This window comes from Glycine soja, chromosome 16, assembly GCF_004193775.1.
Source record: "Glycine soja cultivar W05 chromosome 16, ASM419377v2, whole genome shotgun sequence".
Taxonomy (NCBI): domain Eukaryota; kingdom Viridiplantae; phylum Streptophyta; class Magnoliopsida; order Fabales; family Fabaceae; genus Glycine; species Glycine soja.
In genome coordinates, this window is record NC_041017.1 from 7869941 (window position 1) to 7890582 (window position 20642).

The 20642-nt window shown below is 32.6% G+C and overlaps 1 protein-coding gene across 1 annotated transcript; it reads left to right on the plus strand.

Moving 5' to 3' along the window:
* Positions 1-6808: 6808 nt before the first annotated feature.
* LOC114389046 (WAT1-related protein At4g19185-like) lies at positions 6809-17943 on the plus strand. Its single transcript, XM_028349636.1, has 7 exons — positions 6809-7249; positions 8241-8303; positions 8406-8522; positions 8689-8974; positions 13370-13525; positions 16563-16714; positions 17571-17943. Exons 1-7 carry the CDS (start codon positions 7053-7055, stop codon positions 17761-17763), a joined length of 1164 nt encoding a protein of 387 aa, XP_028205437.1. The 5' UTR covers positions 6809-7052; the 3' UTR covers positions 17764-17943.
* Positions 17944-20642: the final 2699 nt, after the last annotated feature.

Here is a 20642-nt window from a genome sequence, read left to right on the forward strand (position 1 = left end):
CGACAATAGTGATCTTTGATTTCGGTGGTTGTTGTCCATGCGAGTGTTGGTGTCATTGTGGAATGGGATGGAATGAAAAGGTAGGGACAAAGTTGTCTATTTTTTTTTTTACTTTAATAAGTTATTTAATTTCAATCTTTAAAATATTTTAATATTAAATCTAAGGGTTGATATTAGTTGTGCTTCGATGCATAACATCACTTCCATGTGTATGCTAGAATCAACCTAATTAATAATTATATCATAATTGACAAGTGAGTGTACTTTTTTCAGCATTATCAGCCTCTTTGGTAGGGCTGAATTAAGGAGATTCATTAATTGATAAGTGTATTATTTTCTTAGCATTATCAGCCTATTTAGAAGGGGAGAATCAAGGAAAAATGTAAATGAAAATAACATAGGATGTTTTAAATATAAAAAAAAGATAAAAATAATTTAAAAAATTGTACAATTTATTGTATTATTTTTCATTTATTCTTATTTATTTCTTTTTTATTCATAATTTTGTTTTTTTTATTTTTTTATTTCTCTTTTATCAAATAATTTTAATTTTTTATTTTTTCACCTATATTATTTTATTATTTTTATTTTCATCTATTATATTATCTTCTCAGCATCAAACAGGACGTGGTATATTAGAAGACGACAAAAAAATGGTGAAATAAACTGAGCTTGCAAGTAGAGAGTTAGAAACCATTAGGCGTTTTAAAAATAACATTACTGTCGTTATCATGAAAGATTTATATGAGTTCTACTTAAAAAAATAATTTACTAGGTTTCCAAGTTTAACTATAATACATTGAAAGAGGACAAGAAGAAAATGAGTCTTTAATCATTGAAGGTTAATCAACTTAATTAGTGCACAGCCACTAGGTATATCACTCGTAAAGTTGAGCAGGAAAAGGATGGTGATTTGTTTGTGCCTGCGTTGAGTTTTTTTCAACACATGCAATTGATTGAGGTAATAGCTCATGCATATTATGGATACTTTAATAATAATAATAAGTGAATTGTTAGTGATATTTGTGATACTTTCAAATTTGAGTAATGTGCGATTTCGTATTTAATGCATAAAAAATAAGTTTAAATATGCTTTTATGTCTATAATATATTTTATTGGGTCTTTATAAAATCATTTTTTTAAATAGTCCTTGTAAAATTTCTTTATTTTGGTTCTTATAAATCCTTATAATTTATTTTTTTTCCATTTTTTCCTTATAATATTTAGTTTTGGTAAGAGAAAATCACAAGTGTAGGATTGTCATCAAGTAATAAAATTTAAAATAAATACTCATTTTGTTCCCTAAAAGTATGAGACGGTGACAAATTGATCTTTTGAAAGACGAAAAATTTAAATTTAATCTCTAAATGTATAAAAAGTGCGACAAATTAGTCTTGCATATAAATTGATGACAAATTAATCCTTAAACTTTGCAACTTAATGTCAAATTGGTCCTTGAAAATACAATTTATTGTTAAATTAGTCGTTGAACATTACAATTTAATGACAAAGTGGTCTCACATATTTAACGGTAGGATTAATCTATCACACTTTTTACACATTCGTGGACTAAATTTGAATTTTCTATCTTTCATGGATCAATTTGTCACTACCTCATACTTTCATGAATCAAAATGAATATTCTAAAATTTATAAGATTATCTCCACATGGCTTGCATGTTTGGCTTAACGATTATTGCAAATTGAGTTAAAATTTTGGATATATGACCAATTTTGTCCCTACACTTTACACCCGTCGACAATTTAGCCCATGTATTATGGAAACAATCAATTTAGTTCATAATTTTGTAAATGTATCAATAATTTATTCCTATCACTAAGTGATCTCTGTTTCTGTTAACGTTAAGTGCCTATGTGGCACATGAAAGGCGACGTGACAAATCCACGTGGTGGAAGTGACCTCCACATGCTGGGCTAGATATGTGTAAACAAAATTGTTAGTTCATGTATGTGAACATTTTTACCTTTTAAGTCACCACAAAAACTGGCCATTCATTTATCCCTTCATTCCCGAGTGGATGAGAAGAATGAGCAACCCCTATTTGTCTGTGTGTATAACAAAATATACTAAACATAATTTTAAAAAGTAAATTAAACAATGATCTCATTGAATCCCTTCAAAGCATTGGTTAAGAGAAACATGCATATATATTGTATGATTAATATATTTATGTATAATACTAAGGATAAAGTAAATCTGTTACAAATTAAAATTGATCTGTTAACTATTCCTTTGAAGTAGTTGTCAGGCTTATTGTGCAAGGAGTAGAACCAGTCGACAACATTGTCCTTAGGACATATAACCACCAGTTGCCAATGTCTACTGCATTGGAGAATATTAAATTAATATAATGCGTACATTATTTAAATGTACTTGTTCAATTTTACTAACGCATTCAAGAAGGCTCCTACATAGATATCTCTTTGTGAATTATGCATCCATTTTTTAATATAATCCTCAGATTCAAACTGTGATTGCCTTGTCAAGGAATCCATACATAGAACCATTCCCCAATTGCATGCTTAACTTATTCATATGCCTATTTTTGTTGAAATAATGTAAATTATTAATCAATTTAATACAATCGATTAGGTAATGGACTATAATTGAAAAGTACTTACATAATCCAAAATTTTAAAACAGCGATGTTTAGACATTGACCTCCGTGTGTTATTTCCCTAAGATCTTCATGTTTTATGTTCAAGGGAATATTATCATTGTACACCCCAAACATAGTTGCATCCCACAACACCTGCATAGGCTTGAGGAAAAGTTGTGGGATAATCAAATTCATCTGGTATATAGGATCATCATCAGGTTTCGGCCTATCAACAGCTTCTTTGGTCCATTTGATACCTGCTTATCCTACAAAGTTAATAAGCATAAATTAATGATAGTCAAGACTTTATTTGTAACAAATACCTTTTTTAATAATAATAAATACACAAAAAGGAAATACATTTTCTGAAAAAGGATTTACAAGATGTTTCGACCAAGCAATAAAGGTGTTCAGGACCTACCCCACTAATTGAACCTCTTTAGTGGGTATAGGGCGCGAGCATCAGCATCTCGAATTTCTTCAATACCAACCTTCACCATATCATTGGCCAAAGGCACGTGTTGTATGGTTGGCAACCCTTCATAAGCTCTCCCAAGGGCAACCAGGTGGGAAAAAATGTCATCAACATACAACCTATGCCTGTCTAAGATATCAATGTTAGGGTCCTGCCCCGAGGGATCAACATATCTTCCCTTTGTGCTGACATGGGCAACAGAAGGAGCTACATCTGGCTCAACTGGATGTGGTTGTTGGGATTACATCTGGCTAAACGATAACATTAGTTGTTTTGTCACTTTTTCAGTGATCGACTGTTGCAACTCGTCTTAATATTTTGTGTCAAGTCCTCTTTAAAATTTTATTTTAGTCCATCTAACTCTTCTAGGCTTATCGATGTAGATGTGTGGGAGCTTTTTGATGATGGTCCAAAGTATTGTTTGATGGTGACACCGACTCCAGCAACACGGACTAGGCCAGAGTGCTCTGGTTGCCCAATGACAGTAGTTAGTGCATCCTAATGTCCATGGGCAACAAAGTTACCCTTTGCAGATTGGTCTTCCAGGGAATCCTACAACCAACAAAAGATGAAATTGTTTATGGACTATTTTTGTTATTATATATGGTTACATTTGAAACTAAAATTAACTTACAATCTTATCAACAATTTGGCGTGTTGCCTCATATGTCATTTGGCCCGACTTTTTTGTGCAAGCCAGCTTCCACTTCATGTGTTGCCAAATAGGAGATGGAGGATCAACAATTGTTTCACTAATCCCAAATTTAGCAAGGGTATAAAAAATCATGAGGGTATAAAAAGGGTATAATGGGTAATAACAATTTTAATTAAAAGAAAGGGAGATTACTTAGCAAACAAGGAGATATATTTAGCAAGAGCCAAGGACCAATGTCACAATCCCAAATAGACAAAGAACATGGACCTTATCTTTACAAGGTTGTTGCTAAATACTCCTTCTATGTTTACTTTTACGCCCCTTTCAACTTATTTTTTTCAAGTATTTTTTTTCCTTTTTAATAAATATCACTATACAATCTTCTATTCGAAATAACTTTTTGAATTTTTTACTTTTATTCATTTTCTTCAATTTGTTCGTTTGCATGTTTTTATTCATTGATTCCTTGATTTCTTGATGATGCTAAAGTTGATTTTAACCATTAGATAATATTTAACAAAGAAAGAGCATAGGGTACAGAGAAGTATACGCACTAATTGATAAAATAATGAGTGTATGATAGGTCCATTTGAAGAAAAGCATACTCATCAATAATAAGTAGGTGCATTAAGTTGGTTTACAAATAAAAGTGGGAGGTGTGTTTAGCAAAAGTTGTCTGGAAAAAAAAGTAGGTTTTAGTTGCCATTAGGAATGTGTATGATAAACCCATTTGAAGAAAAACATGATCATCAATTAAAGGAAAGTTGATTCTTCTATCTCTCTAATAGACATTTCTAAACCAAAAGTTATGACCCATTTTGAAATACATGGTGCCCATTTGAAGTTTTTATTTATTTATTTAAGATGAAAAGGCATTAAGCATAATATATAAAGTACAATTACTATAAATTCTTGTATGCTTGGATTGACTATTAGATGAAAAGGTAAAATAGATGAAAATATTTATTCTTGTATGCTTGGATTGACTATTAGATGGCTTTTTAAGAAATAATAATTTATTATCACTTGTAATAATCAATTACTATAAATTCAATTGGGATTTTCTAGACTTTTCTATCACGAACTTATCCTAATTAAAATCCTTTCAGAAATAAGAGGTTTCAAAACTTCTAAATCACAAAATCCTTTCAGAAATAAGAGGTTTCAAAACTTCTAAATAATACTAAGTGAAATTTGTAGACGTTTAGAAATATTAGTGTTGTTGGAGTCCTTGGACACTTTAGGAAAGAAATAATATCATGATTGAGTGTTTGGTCTAAGTGGAGAAAACCCATAAATATAGGTATTGGACATAGCCCAGGTTAGGATGAGCGAGTATAATTTCTCCATATGTTGTATCCTTCTTTACAACTTCTCATATATTTTATGTTGTCGCATGCTTTAATTTTTGTTTTGAAAAACCTTGTTTATTAAAGACTTAGTCTTATATTTTATCAAAAAGGTTTTAATGGGCTTGATTCTTTGTTTAGCATGGACTATATACCAATGTAGGAACCAATGGGTTTTTAACAAAAATAAAAGGCCTTTACACCTAATATTGGCACAAGCTCAAACTCTACATCTAGAGAAAAAATGTCTCATCATATTAATGCTCAAACAATGGAACACTGGAAAAGACCCAATGAGTGTTAAATAAAAACATATTTTGATGCTTCTTAGAGACAAATGAGGTATAGGTTTGGGTGTTGTTATCTTTCGGGATAACACTGGAGAAACTTAGGCAACAACAACTTTGTTTTTACCATACAACTACTGCATTAAAATTGCTAAAGCTACAAATACTAGTTAGAGCATTGAATTAGCAACCCAATCATTGTTTACAAAACGTTGTGTTTGAAACTAATCATATAAATTGTACTAGGCATGAAGGAAGCATTCCAAATCAAGCCCGTCCCATTTTCACGGAATCATCTAGGATCCAATTTATCTCTTCGTGACAGGTTCTCCAAATTCACTTTCTTTGATTAAAACAGTAGCTAATACTGTAGCAGACAAAATAGCATCTCCTGTTTTTCAATTGCATGGAATGTATTGGATGGAAAAGGCTCCGACCCAAATATTTAAATTATGTGGCCTAATAAAAAACCCTAGCTTTCAATTCACACACACATTGAAGATTTATTATATGAAAACGAGAATGACTAATCTCAATTGTTAAATTAAAATGAAAATTTTAAATTAAAAATTTAAGAATTTAAATTAAAATCTCGTGTAGCCATCATATTTATAAAAGTTTAGCTAAATAAAAATTAAGCCTTTAAATGATCTCAATTATTACATCATTTTTCTTCAAAAATATTATTGATCAATCATCATCACTGTCATGACAGTTGCAACTACCACCACAATAATATAACGATGGTGACAACAACCACACAAAAGTCTTTTCATTATATTGATGAACAATATCTAATAAGTTTTGTTCAATTTTTTTATTTGTGTTGTATAGTAAATGTATTTTGTTTGTGTTGTATTTTTTTGTTATATTGATGAATAATATTTAAGATAATTTTTAATTAATTAGTATGACAATGCAAAAAAAGAAAAATTTTAGGATATATAAAAATAAATTTATTACTAATTTTTAATATTCTCATGAGTTTAATTTTCATAAACTTCAAATTTATATTTATACACAATTAATAAAAAAAATCATCCTTAAAACACAATTTATTTTATCAATAACATTGTTGTACTATAATAATAGCTATCAAAGAATTCGTTACTTTTTATTAAGGATAAATGTTAGCCACACTTTTTCTTAAGTTTTTTAAATATTATTTTATAATTAAAATTTGTTAAAATTATTAATTGTATTAAAAAAAGTACTACATAAACAAACTTCTAAGAAAAAGTCGGTACATAAAAAAAACATCAAAAAGAAAATGAGCTAACATTTTCTCTTTATTAAATTGATTGTACTCCTGGCTATTAGAAAAGAAAATTAATATCAAGGAGTATGGATCGGTTGAATAAGACTATATATGAATGTTGTAAATTGATAGATAAAAAAAATAAAGAAAATTGATATAAGTAAAAATTGAGAAAATGGAGTTGGAACTGGAAAGACTTGAATGTGTGAGGCACGGAATTGCATAGAGATTGGAATCAGAGATGCTAACAATAGCAATAGCGTTGTTTACTTTTATTTAATTTCATTCGTCGTATCGGAGTTTGATGGTTTCAACGAAGAAACAAAACCCCCATTCTTCTTCAACTCTCTCCCTCCCTCCGAGAGAGGATCCTAAATTCTAATCATTCAAATCTAATCTCATAATAATGGCAGCAGTGTCAGGAGGAGGGAGTGAGATATGGAAGGCCCACACGGCAATGGCCATGGTGCAGTTATTCAACGGAGGTTATCACGTCATCACCAAAGTTGCTCTCAACGTTGGGGTCAACCAAATCGTCTTCTGCGTCTTCCGCGACCTCATTGCCCTCGCCATTCTCGCTCCCCTCGCTTACATCCGCGAAAAGTACCATTCTTTCTTTTTGTCCCTTCTTCTTTATGCTTCTGTCATCAATTTTCTACTTTCCTTTCATTACTTCTTATTTTCTATCACACTTTCTAACATTCTTTCTGATACTCACACTCTCTCTACTCTTGGTCCAAAACTACAAAATTATAAGCATAATAACTCAGTAAATAGTCTCACAAAAATTTGTCATTTTTTTTTAATAGATTTCAGCTAACAATCAAAAAAAGGTGTGTGTGTGTCATTGGCATTTCTCTTTTCTTAAAGCTATCTTAACATATCATATTTAACTGTTCTGTTTCTTTTCCCCGAATGTATTTTTATTATTATTATTATTATTATCGGCAAATGTTAGTTTCTTAGTTTTTTTGTTAGTGGGAGGGTTCCAATGCACCACCTCTCCTTCCTTTCCCTTCTCCCTTCATCACCAAGCCAACCTTATATCTCCTTCTTTTCCCCAAATGTCAGTGTTATTGGTGTGGACTAATAGAGAGTTTTTAAAATCTCCTGGGCTCTTTCTGTATCCTATGTTTAGTGTCTCTTTGTTTGTAGGGTGTGCCCAAGGTTTTAAATAGTGGTTGTGTTGCAGTTTCCTTGCGACAAATTGCGGACAAATGCAGCCAATGCAGTCCCAATTGTGGTTGCGGGCAGTTAAAAAACCTTGATGTTATGGCCCAAATCATGGTCACAGACCGTTTTGTAAAACCTTGGGTGTGCCTAATTGGATGAAATTATACAGCGATGTAGAATGCCTAATATCTACACTTTTTCTTCCTTCCATACTTTTGGTTAATTATTTGCCTGGATGACTGGTGATTTTGCTGCTGGTAGCATAGATTATACTACTTTCTTTGCTCATATAACTGTGCCATACTGCTATATATTCAAACTTTAGAAATTAAATTTTAATTTGCAACTCTATTATACCCATTTTTCACCATCTTTTCTTTATCTCTAATGCATAAGTATCCTTATAATGTCTTGTTTGTAGGCGTATGCGGCCACCCTTAACCAAACGCCTTCTGTTGTCATTCTTCTTTCTTGGATTGACTGGGTGAGGTTCTGGATATAGTCACATATTTCCTATATTTGTTATGTTTGAATCATAGTGTTTCATTGATGCATTGGTATTTTTTGCTTCTTTATTCATGCTCAGGATATTTGGCAACCATCTTTTGTTTCTGATTGGCTTAAGCTATACTAATCCAACTTATGCTGCTGCAATTCAGCCTGCCACTCCAGTCTTTACTTTTCTGTTGGCTGTAATGATGGGGTCAGTCTCTCTCGTTTCAGTTTCTACATATTCATGTGTTTTGTTAATTTATCTTTTTTCTGGAACACAACTCCATGCTTTTGTTGCACAGAAGTGTGTACATTAATTAAATTAATATACACCAGGACATAGAGTAATGTGCACCTTTATAACCTTATTCATGCAGTACAGAAAGAGTGAACTTGTTAAGATATGACGGTCTGGCCAAGGTTGGAGGAACTTTTTCCTGTGTTTTAGGTGCTGTACTAATGGTTTTATATCGTGGTCCGGCATTGATAGGGTATTCAGAAACTGACTTTGTATCACACAGTGAGATAAGTGCCAAAGGTCAACCGGAGCCTTCTGGATGGTTAATTAGTGGTTTACAGGATCTTGGATTAGACCATTTTCATCTCGGGGTTTTGTGCTTCATAGGGAACTGCATGTGTATGGCTGCTTTTCTATCCATTCAGGTTCATATCTTTTTTGATATTCTTCAAATTATTGTTGATTACAGGCAGCATTAAGAAAAAAATGGTTGTTTTAACTGTCATTTCTTATCTTTTACTTGTCTTTTAAGCCCCAATTCCCATGTATTATACACATGTGATGTGATGCTCTAATAGTCAGAGACTCATAGGTCAAACTCTCTTGACTTGCTTCAACCCACGACCTGACCTATTTTCATCTGATCAAGCTGCTTGCAGCAACATCATGACAGTTGCGGGGGCTGCTGGTGAGAAGTGTTTCCTACCATTGAGAATTTTGAAAGGGTAAGGAAAGTCGAGTTTGAACAAGAAGATCAAACATGGGCAACAATTGAAGTGGTGCTTTTAGAAAGCAAATGAGTGAAACAAAATAATAGAGCAGTGTGGTGAATTGGTGATGAAAAAAACAAGTGAAGTGAAAAACTAGGATGAAATTTTTGAACTGTATGATGCAAACTAGAACCAACAGGACTAGACTCGACATAAATTAACTCAACAAGAAGAATTGAGTATTTATCAATTCCTAGAATTAATAAAGATAATACAGTGGAAGAACTCTTCTACTGCCATGGAGCCAAGTGCCTACAAAGAGCTATTGCTCTCCATTTATAACTAACACAATATTTTCTTTGTGATGCCCCTGTTACCCCACACTCCCACCCATCTATATGCAACCATAAACCATAAGTCAGTACAACCCTCTTCATTTACTTCTCTCTCTGTCAACTCAGCACTCAGAATTCTGCCATCCCCTCCTTATCCTTCCTAGTGTTAACTTTCCAAACCTTGGGCCCATGTGCCAACTGATGTAGCAGCTGACCCTTTGGACCCAATGACTCATTTTGTGTCATAACATCTCCTGCATCAAAAATTCAAAATCAGCCCTGTCCTCTAGGATGAACCGTGGAAATTGACTGGGGACAGTGAATTCATCCTCCCTAGTGACCTCATCAGTAGATCTACCTTCCACTGGATCAATGTTTGACTAATAGTTCTCCACCTTCACTCACACTCCTGGAAGGTAAGACAACAACTGCTATTAACATATCATATAATAGCCCTTCATGATTTTGGGCAATTCCATCCCAATTCTGTAATTCCCAACAGCATTCCCCAATCACTTGAAACACTAGGTATATCTTGGAAGTAGCATTAAATTGGAGCTTATGAGCCATCTCGCCACAAATCAATTTTCGAGCCCTGGTGCAGCGGTAAAGTTGTGCCTTGGTGACTTGTTGGTCATGGGTTCGAATCCGGAAACAGCCTCTTTGCATATGCAAGGGTAAGGCTGCGTACAACATCCCTCCCTCATACCTTCGCATAGCGAAGAGCCTCTGGGCAATGGGGTACGAAGTTTTATTGTACAATTCCACTTTTTGTAACCACTGAATTGAAGTTTTGGGTTGATCAGCAATAAAACACCTCAAGGTGCAACATTTCCCAGCTTTCCAATTAAATGTTTTCCCCCTGTAATTTCTCCTTTCATAACCTTCTTGCAGTAGTTTCAAAATATCTCATTTGTGTCACTTTCTCTGACAACTGTACAGTATTTCCATCCAATGTTTGTCCTCTTACCAACAAAGTTTGAGAATGCATTGCTTTGGTTTTGGGTGCCTGTCCCTGACATTATCCTATAAGTGAAAAATAATTGAGACAAGATTTTATAAGAAAACCTCAAGAGAACAAACAAATAATAAATTATAAAATTATAAAAACAAAATTGAAATTCTGAATATAAAAAAAACAGAACAGAGAACCGAATTGAAGTTCTGAAACTTCGGAAAAATAGAGCACAAACATAAACCGAATACAAGATGAAGAAGAACATTTGAAAAGAGGAGAGAAAAACAGTTAAGAAAAAAAGAAAGAAGAGAAACGAAAAAAAAACCTGCACTATTGGTCGTCGGAAAAGTTGGTCGGAGCAGAGTGGATTGACATCGAGATGTGTGTTTGCACAGCTAGGGTTTGTTAGAATGGGAAAAGAGAGTCTAATGGAAAGAGAAACACACAAAAAGGGTTCAAATGAAAAAAACACAGGGGGTTATGTGTTGGGTCGTTTCAAATGGGCCAACCCAAGCCCAAAATTTTGAAGAAAAAAAACGGAAAACCCATCATGGACGCTGTAAACTGTCACGACGCTATGGTCATGGCAGGTGCCATACCGGAAATGGTGGACGCCGCTATAAAACGCCAAATAACGCACAAACAGATGGCGGTGGCTACCGTTACAGAAAAAAAATGCTGTTATGGCGGTGCCATAACAGTTATGTGACAACACTGAATCTAATCCAATACCACAGTTTTAATTGTTTATTTGGGAACTGGTAGAGGGGCTGAATGAAGTTATAGAGTGTAAAATGAGAAAAAGTGAAATTGAAAAAGTGAAAAGAAATAATAATAATGCAACAATTTTGATGACTCGGTATTCTTCCAAATTTCTCTAGTTAGCTCTATCTTGTGGTGTATTTGGATGACATCATTATTATTGGGAATGATGAAATTAGGATTAGAGAACTCAAGGCACAGTTTCAGACAAAGGATTTGATTGCACAAAAGTTTTTCTTGGGTATTGGGGTGATGAGGATTGAAGGGAAATTTTTCTAACCTTGAGAAAGTGTGTTATTGATTTTCTGAAAGGAACAGGCTTACTTGGAGCTAAACCTATTGAAACCACTATGGTTCCTAATATCAAACTATTAATAGCTGTATCTTAACTACATCTCAATCACTTGCTTTGATATTGCCGTATGGTTAGTTAGTTCCTGTCATCTGTTGGAAAACTAATGGGGAAGTTGTTCTTCATATATGGAGTTATCTGAAAGACACTTTAGGTTGTGGTGTTTGGTAGAGATGATGAGCATACTGCAGTTGAGGCCTTCCTTGGTGCTGACTGTGCTGGATCCCCTATTGATAGGAGATTCACTTTAGCTGCTGGATTCTTGTTGGAGGTAACCTTGTGTTAGGGACTATGCGATGCTTAAGTCCCACATCAAGTAGTATGGGATGCTAAGTGGCTTGGTTCCCCATGTGCTTGGGTGCTTACCACCCTGTTTCCTAGAAAAGTAAGAAGCAGAGTGTTGTTAGGTTGTCAAATTAGGATACTGAGAAATGGAGCAAAGTACATGTGAATTGGTGTACATATATCATCTTCTTGATGAGATTTTCTGTAATAGTGCAACAATATCTTTGAAGCTATAGTGTGACTGATTAAGCTTGTGTGATTGATTATCAAACTTCCAATGTCTTTTATAAAAGTATGAAGTATATTGAGGTTGATAGCCATTTCATGCTTGAAAAGAATTTGCAAAAGCTTCTTATTACTACACATGTGCAAACTGGAGAACTAGTTTCAGACATCACCAAAACACTCAAGAATTGAATAGACATATATGGGTCTGTTTGGATAAACTTCTTAGAAGCACTTTTAGGAGAAAAAAATATGAAGAAAAATTGAAATGAGCTTCTCCATAAGTTAAAATTAGCTTATGCATAAGCTAAGTTGTAGAAACTCTCTCATATTTGCTTCTCTAAAAAAAATTTTTTTTAACATAGTATAAGCTAATTTTAACTTATGGAGAAACTTATTTTATTTTTCGTTGTTATTTTCTTCTCCTAGAAGTACTCCTGGAGAAGCTTATCCAAACAAGCCATATATTTTTGTTAGGTGTCTGTTAGTATTAGATTTCTGTTATCACTTGTTAGTAATTATTAATCAGGGTGTTGGTTAGTTAGATAGTTGGGCAGAGATTATTAGAAGAATTAAGGCATGTTGCCTATAAATAAGAGGGGTTGAGAGGGAGAGATATCTTGTCGTTTGAGAGAGAATTGAGACCTTTGGGCATTGGGGGGTGCTGACCCTTGAAGTTCTTCAAGTTATGCACTGTATTTAAAGGAGAAATCTTTCATTCTTTCTATTATACCTGTACTAGCTATCTATCAATTTGCAACAAGCTAAACATGATTAATGCTCTAGGTTGAGGGGGATTTATAGGGATTAGTCATTACTTTACTAATTGTTATTTGGCTATGCATATTTCTCCTGTATTGCGCTTCATTTATTGGTATAAATATAGAAGGGGGAAACCAACAGCACTGAGTTAGTTATTTCCATTCTTAATTTTCTTTGGCAGTCACAAACTCACGACGGAAACATCTTTTTCTCCATGTCCATTAAAATATTGTAACTTCACACATTGCATTATTGGTTGATTCCCAAAGTTGTCATGCTTGTTGGATTGAATAATTTATTAGCAGAAAAGCCACACTTCAGATTCGGTCATATAAATTTCTTCTGTGATCAGATTAATTGTGCTTTCTTGGCTTCATTTTTGAACAACTTTTATCTGTTATATTTGATTTATCTTCATGAAATTTTTTCAGGCTCCATTATTAAAAAAGTATCCTGCAAACCTATCTGTCACAGCATATTCATACTTCTTTGGAGCTGTATTGATGGTAACTACATCATTCTTTGCAACTAATGAATCAACTGACTGGAGATTGACACAATCTGAAACAATAGCCGTTATTTATGCTGTAAGTCACTAGAATTTTAAATCAACCTTCAGTATCAGCTGTTATTAGTTATCTCTGATCATTGTCGTCCATATTCTTTATTCATCATTTGTGTGGTTTTATTCTTGAACACTTCAAATTTCATTTTTTTTAAATGGAAGCATTCTCACTTTTTATCAAGGCGCACCAAGTTTTTCAATTGAGCAAAATGAACAGGTTGTTTTTGCATGCAGTTTTTAAGATTTCCTTAATTTTTGCTTCTAATGTTTGTGTAAAATAAGAGAAATTAGAGGGATATTTGAGTGTAAACCATGTGTTAGAGTACACAGCGGATGCTTATTTATATAGACAGGTAGTATTGATTACACATAATTAGAGAATATTCAATTTCCTCTAAATCAGATCCTCTTATTCAGAAATCATATCCTATCAAATTATTATACATTAAATTCTTGATTTTAAACACTTCCCCTCAAGCTAAAAGCTTTAGCTTGTTACAAGAAAATTTATTCCCAACTAATAAATAAAAACATGAAATTGAGTTCCACCAAAAAACAATGTTTGAAAGACAACTCAGGGATGTTGGCGAAGTCGGGGAATATTGCTAGAAAGATAAAATTTCCAAAGAGCTGGAATAACCATCAGTCTAAGAAATTTATGGCAAGCAAAGCAAGCAAGTTCCGAGCTTCTTAAGAACCACATTTGGAAGCTTCAAACAAATATTTTGAAGACAACTCAGGGATCTTGGTGAAATTGGAGAATATTGCAAGGAAGAGAGAGCTGGAACACCCATCAGCTTAAGTAAATCCAAAGTAAGTTCTGATCTTAAAACCAAGATTTGGAAGCTTCAAATGAAGTGTGGAGACCCAATTATTCAAACTGAAGAGACGAAATCATCATAAAGTGACAACGAAGCAAGAGAAGTCACTGAGAAACACGCCGGAAAAGGACAGCGACAGAATAGGCAACCGGAAAGTTCTTTGCTGGAAAATAAACGGCAAGCTGAAGGTGGTGGCCGGAAACACGCAGAAAAACAGTGGCAGAATAGGCGGCCGAAGTTCTTTGCTGGAAAATGAATGGCAAGCAGAAGGCAGTACTGGCTTAAATCCTAATAAGAACCAGCAGATGCCATGATGAGTAAAAACAGTAACTGCAAGACACGAACCAAACAGTGCTTAAAAAAGCACAAAACAGAACCAAACGGGGCAAAAGGGGGTTTCTCCCAAAATAAGTTTGATGGAGTTGAAACTCCAGGGGCAGAGGTGCATAAGGTAGACGATGCACTCACCGGAAATTGCGACCAGAAAAGGTGCCGAATGTGCTGTCACGCGCCGGTGGGTGAAGCTGTTTGGCTGAAAAAGATGGTGCATGTGAAGGTATGTGGATGCTCTGTTTTCAATGCCGTGAGCAGCACCATGTAGATCAGTTTGGGGTGACCTGGCCAGATCCAGTGAGTGGTCGTCGGAAAAGTCACCAGAAAGTTTCCCAGAAAAGTTGTCGGAGTTGCACCGGTGACCATAAAATGTGCAAGAAACAGGGAAAATGGCCGGAGAAGGAAAAAGGGTCGTTAGAAAGCGGAAAGAGGTCGTCAGAATGAGTGCAACGACTAGAAAGGTGCGATGAGTATAAAGGTCCACCGGGAACATAATCTCCCTGGTGGAGTATGATTTTTGTTATTTCCTCAACCTGGTTCTGATACCATATAAAATAAGAGAAAATAGAGTGATATTTGAGTGTAAACCATGTGTCAGAGTACACAACATATGCTTGTATATATAGATTGGTAGTATTGATTACACGATTAGAGGATATTTGGTTTCCTCTAAATCAGATATCATATTCTATCACATCATTATGCATTAAATTCCTGATTCTCAACAGTTGGATTCAATTCAGATATACTGAGTATACTTTACATGGTTTGCTAACCTATATGGTTCCACTTCCACCATGAGAAAAACTATGAAAAGGTTATACTAGAAATGAAAAACTCACAAACCTTAGTTATTAAAGTGATATAGGAATTTATTGTTTGTTGATAGTGCAAAAAATCTACACTGACCATAGTCATCAAGTATATTCTTAAATCTAGTTGCATTTAACACTTGGCAACAATATTTAAGCAAATTACTATTATACCCTAGATTTTACTTTTTTAAAAAAATAATAATTTAAAATTTCACTACTTATTAATGTGATTCAAATATGTGTTTGTATATATTTGATGAATTCATATCATAAACCTTAGGTCATATGCAGTTGACTATTCTTTCATTTGATACATAATACGGACAAATATGATGCCACTGTTCAAAATTCAATTGTAGTTGTAAAATTATTTTATGCTGTTTTGTATACATGATCTATATTTTTTTTTTTTTTGTTCTTTTGGTTTCTTTTCATTTGTTAATGTATAGATATTAATTAAAAAAGAAAAAAGCAAAGAACAAAGCTAATCAGATTCAGATGGAACCAAATGTTTGTGTACCCAATGGTGACCAGAGTTTTGTTCTGCAAATGATTTTAGCCAAAATCATTCCCGACAATTGAAAAATAGAATCATAAAATCACTGAACTAGTTTTGGTAAAGCATTTTTCCCTTTCATATTTAATACTAGCAAGTAGCAACCAAGTGCTGTGGCACATCCCCAGTTATATGAACCATAGCCCACTATTTTGTGATCCATCCAAGCAACTAGACTCGGCCTTATAACTGTTGGGAAAACCTGTTTCTTTGTTGGACCAGTGTTTAAAATAAGATGGGATGGTTTCATTCTCTCGGTCATGCAAGAGTATAGGCAAAAAACAATTGAACTGATGCAAACGAAAGAGGCTGTGAATGTAACTGAAATTTGTATTTAGCTATATGCCCTACTTGAGGAATGGAATGAAAGCTACCAGGCTGAATAAATGAGGGTGTTTTTATTTGAGGCATGAAAGGAATGCAAGTCTTGTGTGTTTGTTCTAGCATTTTAAAACTACTCTTTATTTTATTTTGATTTGATAAACACTCGGTGATCCTTATATCAACTTTTAATCAATTTCCTTGTTTGTTCAGGGATTTATTGCATCTGCCCTTAATTATGGACTCATTACATGGTGCAACAAGATCTTGGGGCCAGCCATGGTTGCTCTTTATAATCCACTTCAACCTGGAGCTTCTGCTCTCCTATCCAGAATTTTTCTTGGAAGTCCAATTTACATGGGAAGGTACATCTTTTATTACCAACTAATTATTGATGCATTGTTGACTATAACAAGCTATAAGCCTACTCAACTCGTTAATGCTAACTCCAAAAAGCAGCTCAATATACTTTATTTTCCAGAAAAGATCTATAGTTGTCTAAATTAAGCTACACATTACTTTCTATGATCCTGTTTGAATAAACTTCTCTATAAACATTTATATAAGAAAAATATGAAGATGAAATGAATTGAGCTTCTTGCATATCAATTGATAAGACTATGTAAAAATTGTTTAGCATGTAGTTTTATGCAACAATATAATGAAACATGATGATATGTCATGTATTTATTCAGGTGGTGTTTTGAAGTGTTTTTACGTAAGATACGAAAATAACTCAAGATTCTTATGAACTCTTTCCAGTTTATTTCAGTAAGCTTCTTTGTGTAGTTTATTGAACTAAGCTTTTTTAAAGAAACTAAATATTTGAATAAATTTCTTGATAGAGTTTATGGCACGAGCTTTCATTTAATAAGAACTTAATGAATAAGCATATGCTTATGTCGTATATCTAAATGCATCCGTTGTCTACAAAACATGTAAATACTAGGTTTTGCACCGGTTTCCAGAAGTGGTATTTTGGAAGATTTTGGGCTAGATTGTTTAAACTTATTTTTTGGAAAAATAAAACGTATTTTAATAAAATAAGTAGCTTTCTGTTTTTTTAATATGATTGTCTAAACTACTTCTGCTTATCTTGAGAAGTATCTGCTCATTAAATAAACGCTTTTAAAATGTGTTTATTTTAAAATTGTTTATTTTAAGTTTAAACAAACTGTTTCAAGTTCCTTATTGTTTTTAATTCTTTATTCATGACAACAGCATCATAGGAGGATCTTTGATCATTATTGGTTTGTATGCGGTTACTTGGGCGTCATATAGAGAAAGACATGCAGCTGCTGGAGTTGTTTCTCATGGCTCTTGGGTCTCGGAATCACTAGTTCATGACAAGAGTTCTTTTAGGGTTAACATTTTCTCAGGACCCCCCAGCCTGTCCACAAAGCCTTCGGATTAACGAAATGAATTGTGGAATTTCATGTAAAAAGTCGTCCCATAATGCTTTGCTGTCTTTATACATAATAGTTGTTTTGAAGAAATTAAGAGAGTTGACGTTAAAATTTTGATGAACTTATCAAATTCCACAAGGCTATTTGTCATCTTAAAAATGATTTCATATAAGAATTTTGTTTTCAAACAATAAGCTTAAATCGCTTTTAATTGCTTGATTAAAAAAAAGTTGTAAAAGTGGCTTTATTGTATTTTTTTTTCTCTGTTGTAAAAGGAATGGCTTTATTAAAATAAGTATGGTAAGGGGGAAAAAACTAACTTTTATTGGAGTAAATTTAGTAAATTTACTCCAATAAACAAACGAGTGTTTTGAGCTTAAATACTATGAACCAGTGGTTTTATTGATTTTTAATGGAGATTAAATTTGTAAATCGAACAATCTCTCTGTAGGTATACCAAGTACTAACTAGGATTTGAAAGATGAGTCATGGTAAAGTGGGATTAAAGTTAGGTATAGACATAGATTGTTTTGTTGGTGAAAAAAAAGGATAATTTATTGGAATTAGGCAGAAAAAGGGATCATGCTATTCACACACCTATTTTTACTTTTTGCACCTCTTTAGTTTTTCTTTTGTAATTATTTTTGACAAAATAATCATTGGTGGAAGTTAGTTCTTGAAATGTAAAACTAAACAAAAACTAGTTATTTTTTTCCATCTATATGAAAACTAGTTTTTGTATTTATACGAAAACAAGTTTTTTCGTAGCGTAGTTAATCTATTTATAATGTGTTTGATTTGGAGTTATTTTACAGTTGGAAACATCAAAATAATTTAAAAGTTAAAAGGCCTCTCTATTTGCATGGTCTTGTTTAAGTGTAACGACTTAAAGGTAAAATTAGACGATTGAGAGAATGAGTAAATAACATTGTCAGATAATAGCATGTTGTGGCGATACATTAACGCCTCTAAAGTTTTTTATTTTATTTTTTTCAACCAATTGAATTAAACTCTATTGAAAAAGACATATTTGAAAAAACTTATCCAAAAATATTTCTAGTTAGAAAAAGAAAATAAGAATGAAAAAAATAGACAATTTTCTCCATAATTAACTTATGTGTATGTTAAAAATCCTCTTTTGGAGAAGTATAAGACAATTTCTATACATAAATTGATTTTAACTTATGAAAAAATTGATTTCATTTTTTTTATTCTTATTTTCCAGTTATATATGTGTCTCCGGATAAACTTAGTGTACAACAGAAAATTTAGTGTTGAATTTAATCAACAACCCCTTGATTTGTTTTTAATGTTGGATCAAATTGACTACCCATATTCACTATAATGAATTTCTAAGCAAACAACCTCTGACATTAACGGTACATTTGGTATTGGATTTCATTCAACAAAGCGAGTTCATATGGACAGTTGTTTGTCATAAGTTCATTTGGAGATCGATAATTTTAATGATGATAATAAGTCAATTTAGTTTAATATTAGCTAAATCACCACCTTCAAGAAAATATTGATTTTTTATACTACCTCAAATTTGATCATTTTGTCTCAAATTCTAAATGAGAAAAATATAATTTTTCGAAAAGCTTTGGGTAAAAGGATATTTGGCTCAAAATAATGTTGGTTAAGATATGACAAAGTTCAAAATGAAAACAAATTAAGGAATGATATTAAAGAACATAAAACTGAAATAGATCATGTCACTTTGATTATTTTACCGTAGATCTGAAATGAGAAAAATGCAATTTTCCAAAAAGCTTAGGTAAGGAAATTTGGCTTAACATATCGTTGGTTAATATATGAGAAAGCATAAAAGGAAATAAATAAATTAAGTATAGATATTAAGGAGAAAAAATGGAAATGGATCTTATCAATTTGATCAATCTACCTCGTCCCAAATAAGAAAAATATTATTTTTCGAAGAAAAAAACAGGTAAAAGGAAATTTGGCTAAAAATAATGTTGGTTAAGATATGAGCAAGCCTAAAAGGGGGAAAAATAATGGATGATAGAGTAAAATCTGAATACCAATATAATGTGACATAATTAATAGTTAATTATATCTCTTTAGCATATGATCATAGATTCAATCAGTGGCTTGTGTGTTTAAAAATGGTTCACAAAAAAAAAAAAACCAAACAATAAATATATCTCATTAACTTGATCACTTTAACTCATATTCCAAATGGAAAAATGCAATTTTCCAAACAGCTTAGGTAAAAGTAAATTTGACTATTTTTTATTTTTGCTGGAGTAAAATTTGACTCAAAATAATATGAGAAATCTTACATGAAAAAAAATAAATTATGAAATAATTTTAAAGGTCATAGAATTATTTCATAATTTATGAAATAGAACTTATTTATTTGATCATTTGACCTCAAATCCCAAATGAAAAAAAATGCAGTTCTCCAAAATGCTAAGCTAAAAGGAAATTTGGCTCAAAATAATGTTGTTTAACATATAAAAGAACTTAAAAGGAAATTAAGGAATGATATTAAAGAGAAAAAATGGAAATAAATATTATCAATTGGATCATTTTACCTCTGATCTTGAATGAGAAAAATAGTGTTCTTAACATGAGAAAGCTTAAAAGGAAAAAAAATAAGGAATGATATAAAAAATTTCTTCTCAAAACCTTATTTTTTTTCAATCTCTATTTCTTCTAAAAATTTTTACTATTTCAATCTCTACTTCTAATTATTATCAAAATTTCTATTAAATTTTTTATCAAAATACTATTAGAATTGACTTTCTCTTTGCCTTGAATGGCAAATTTGCAACAGTGCTATTCTCACTATGAGATATTATTATTATTACATAGGCAACTTGATTAAGTATAACACATAAAAGTAGGTTAGTGGAGGAAAAAT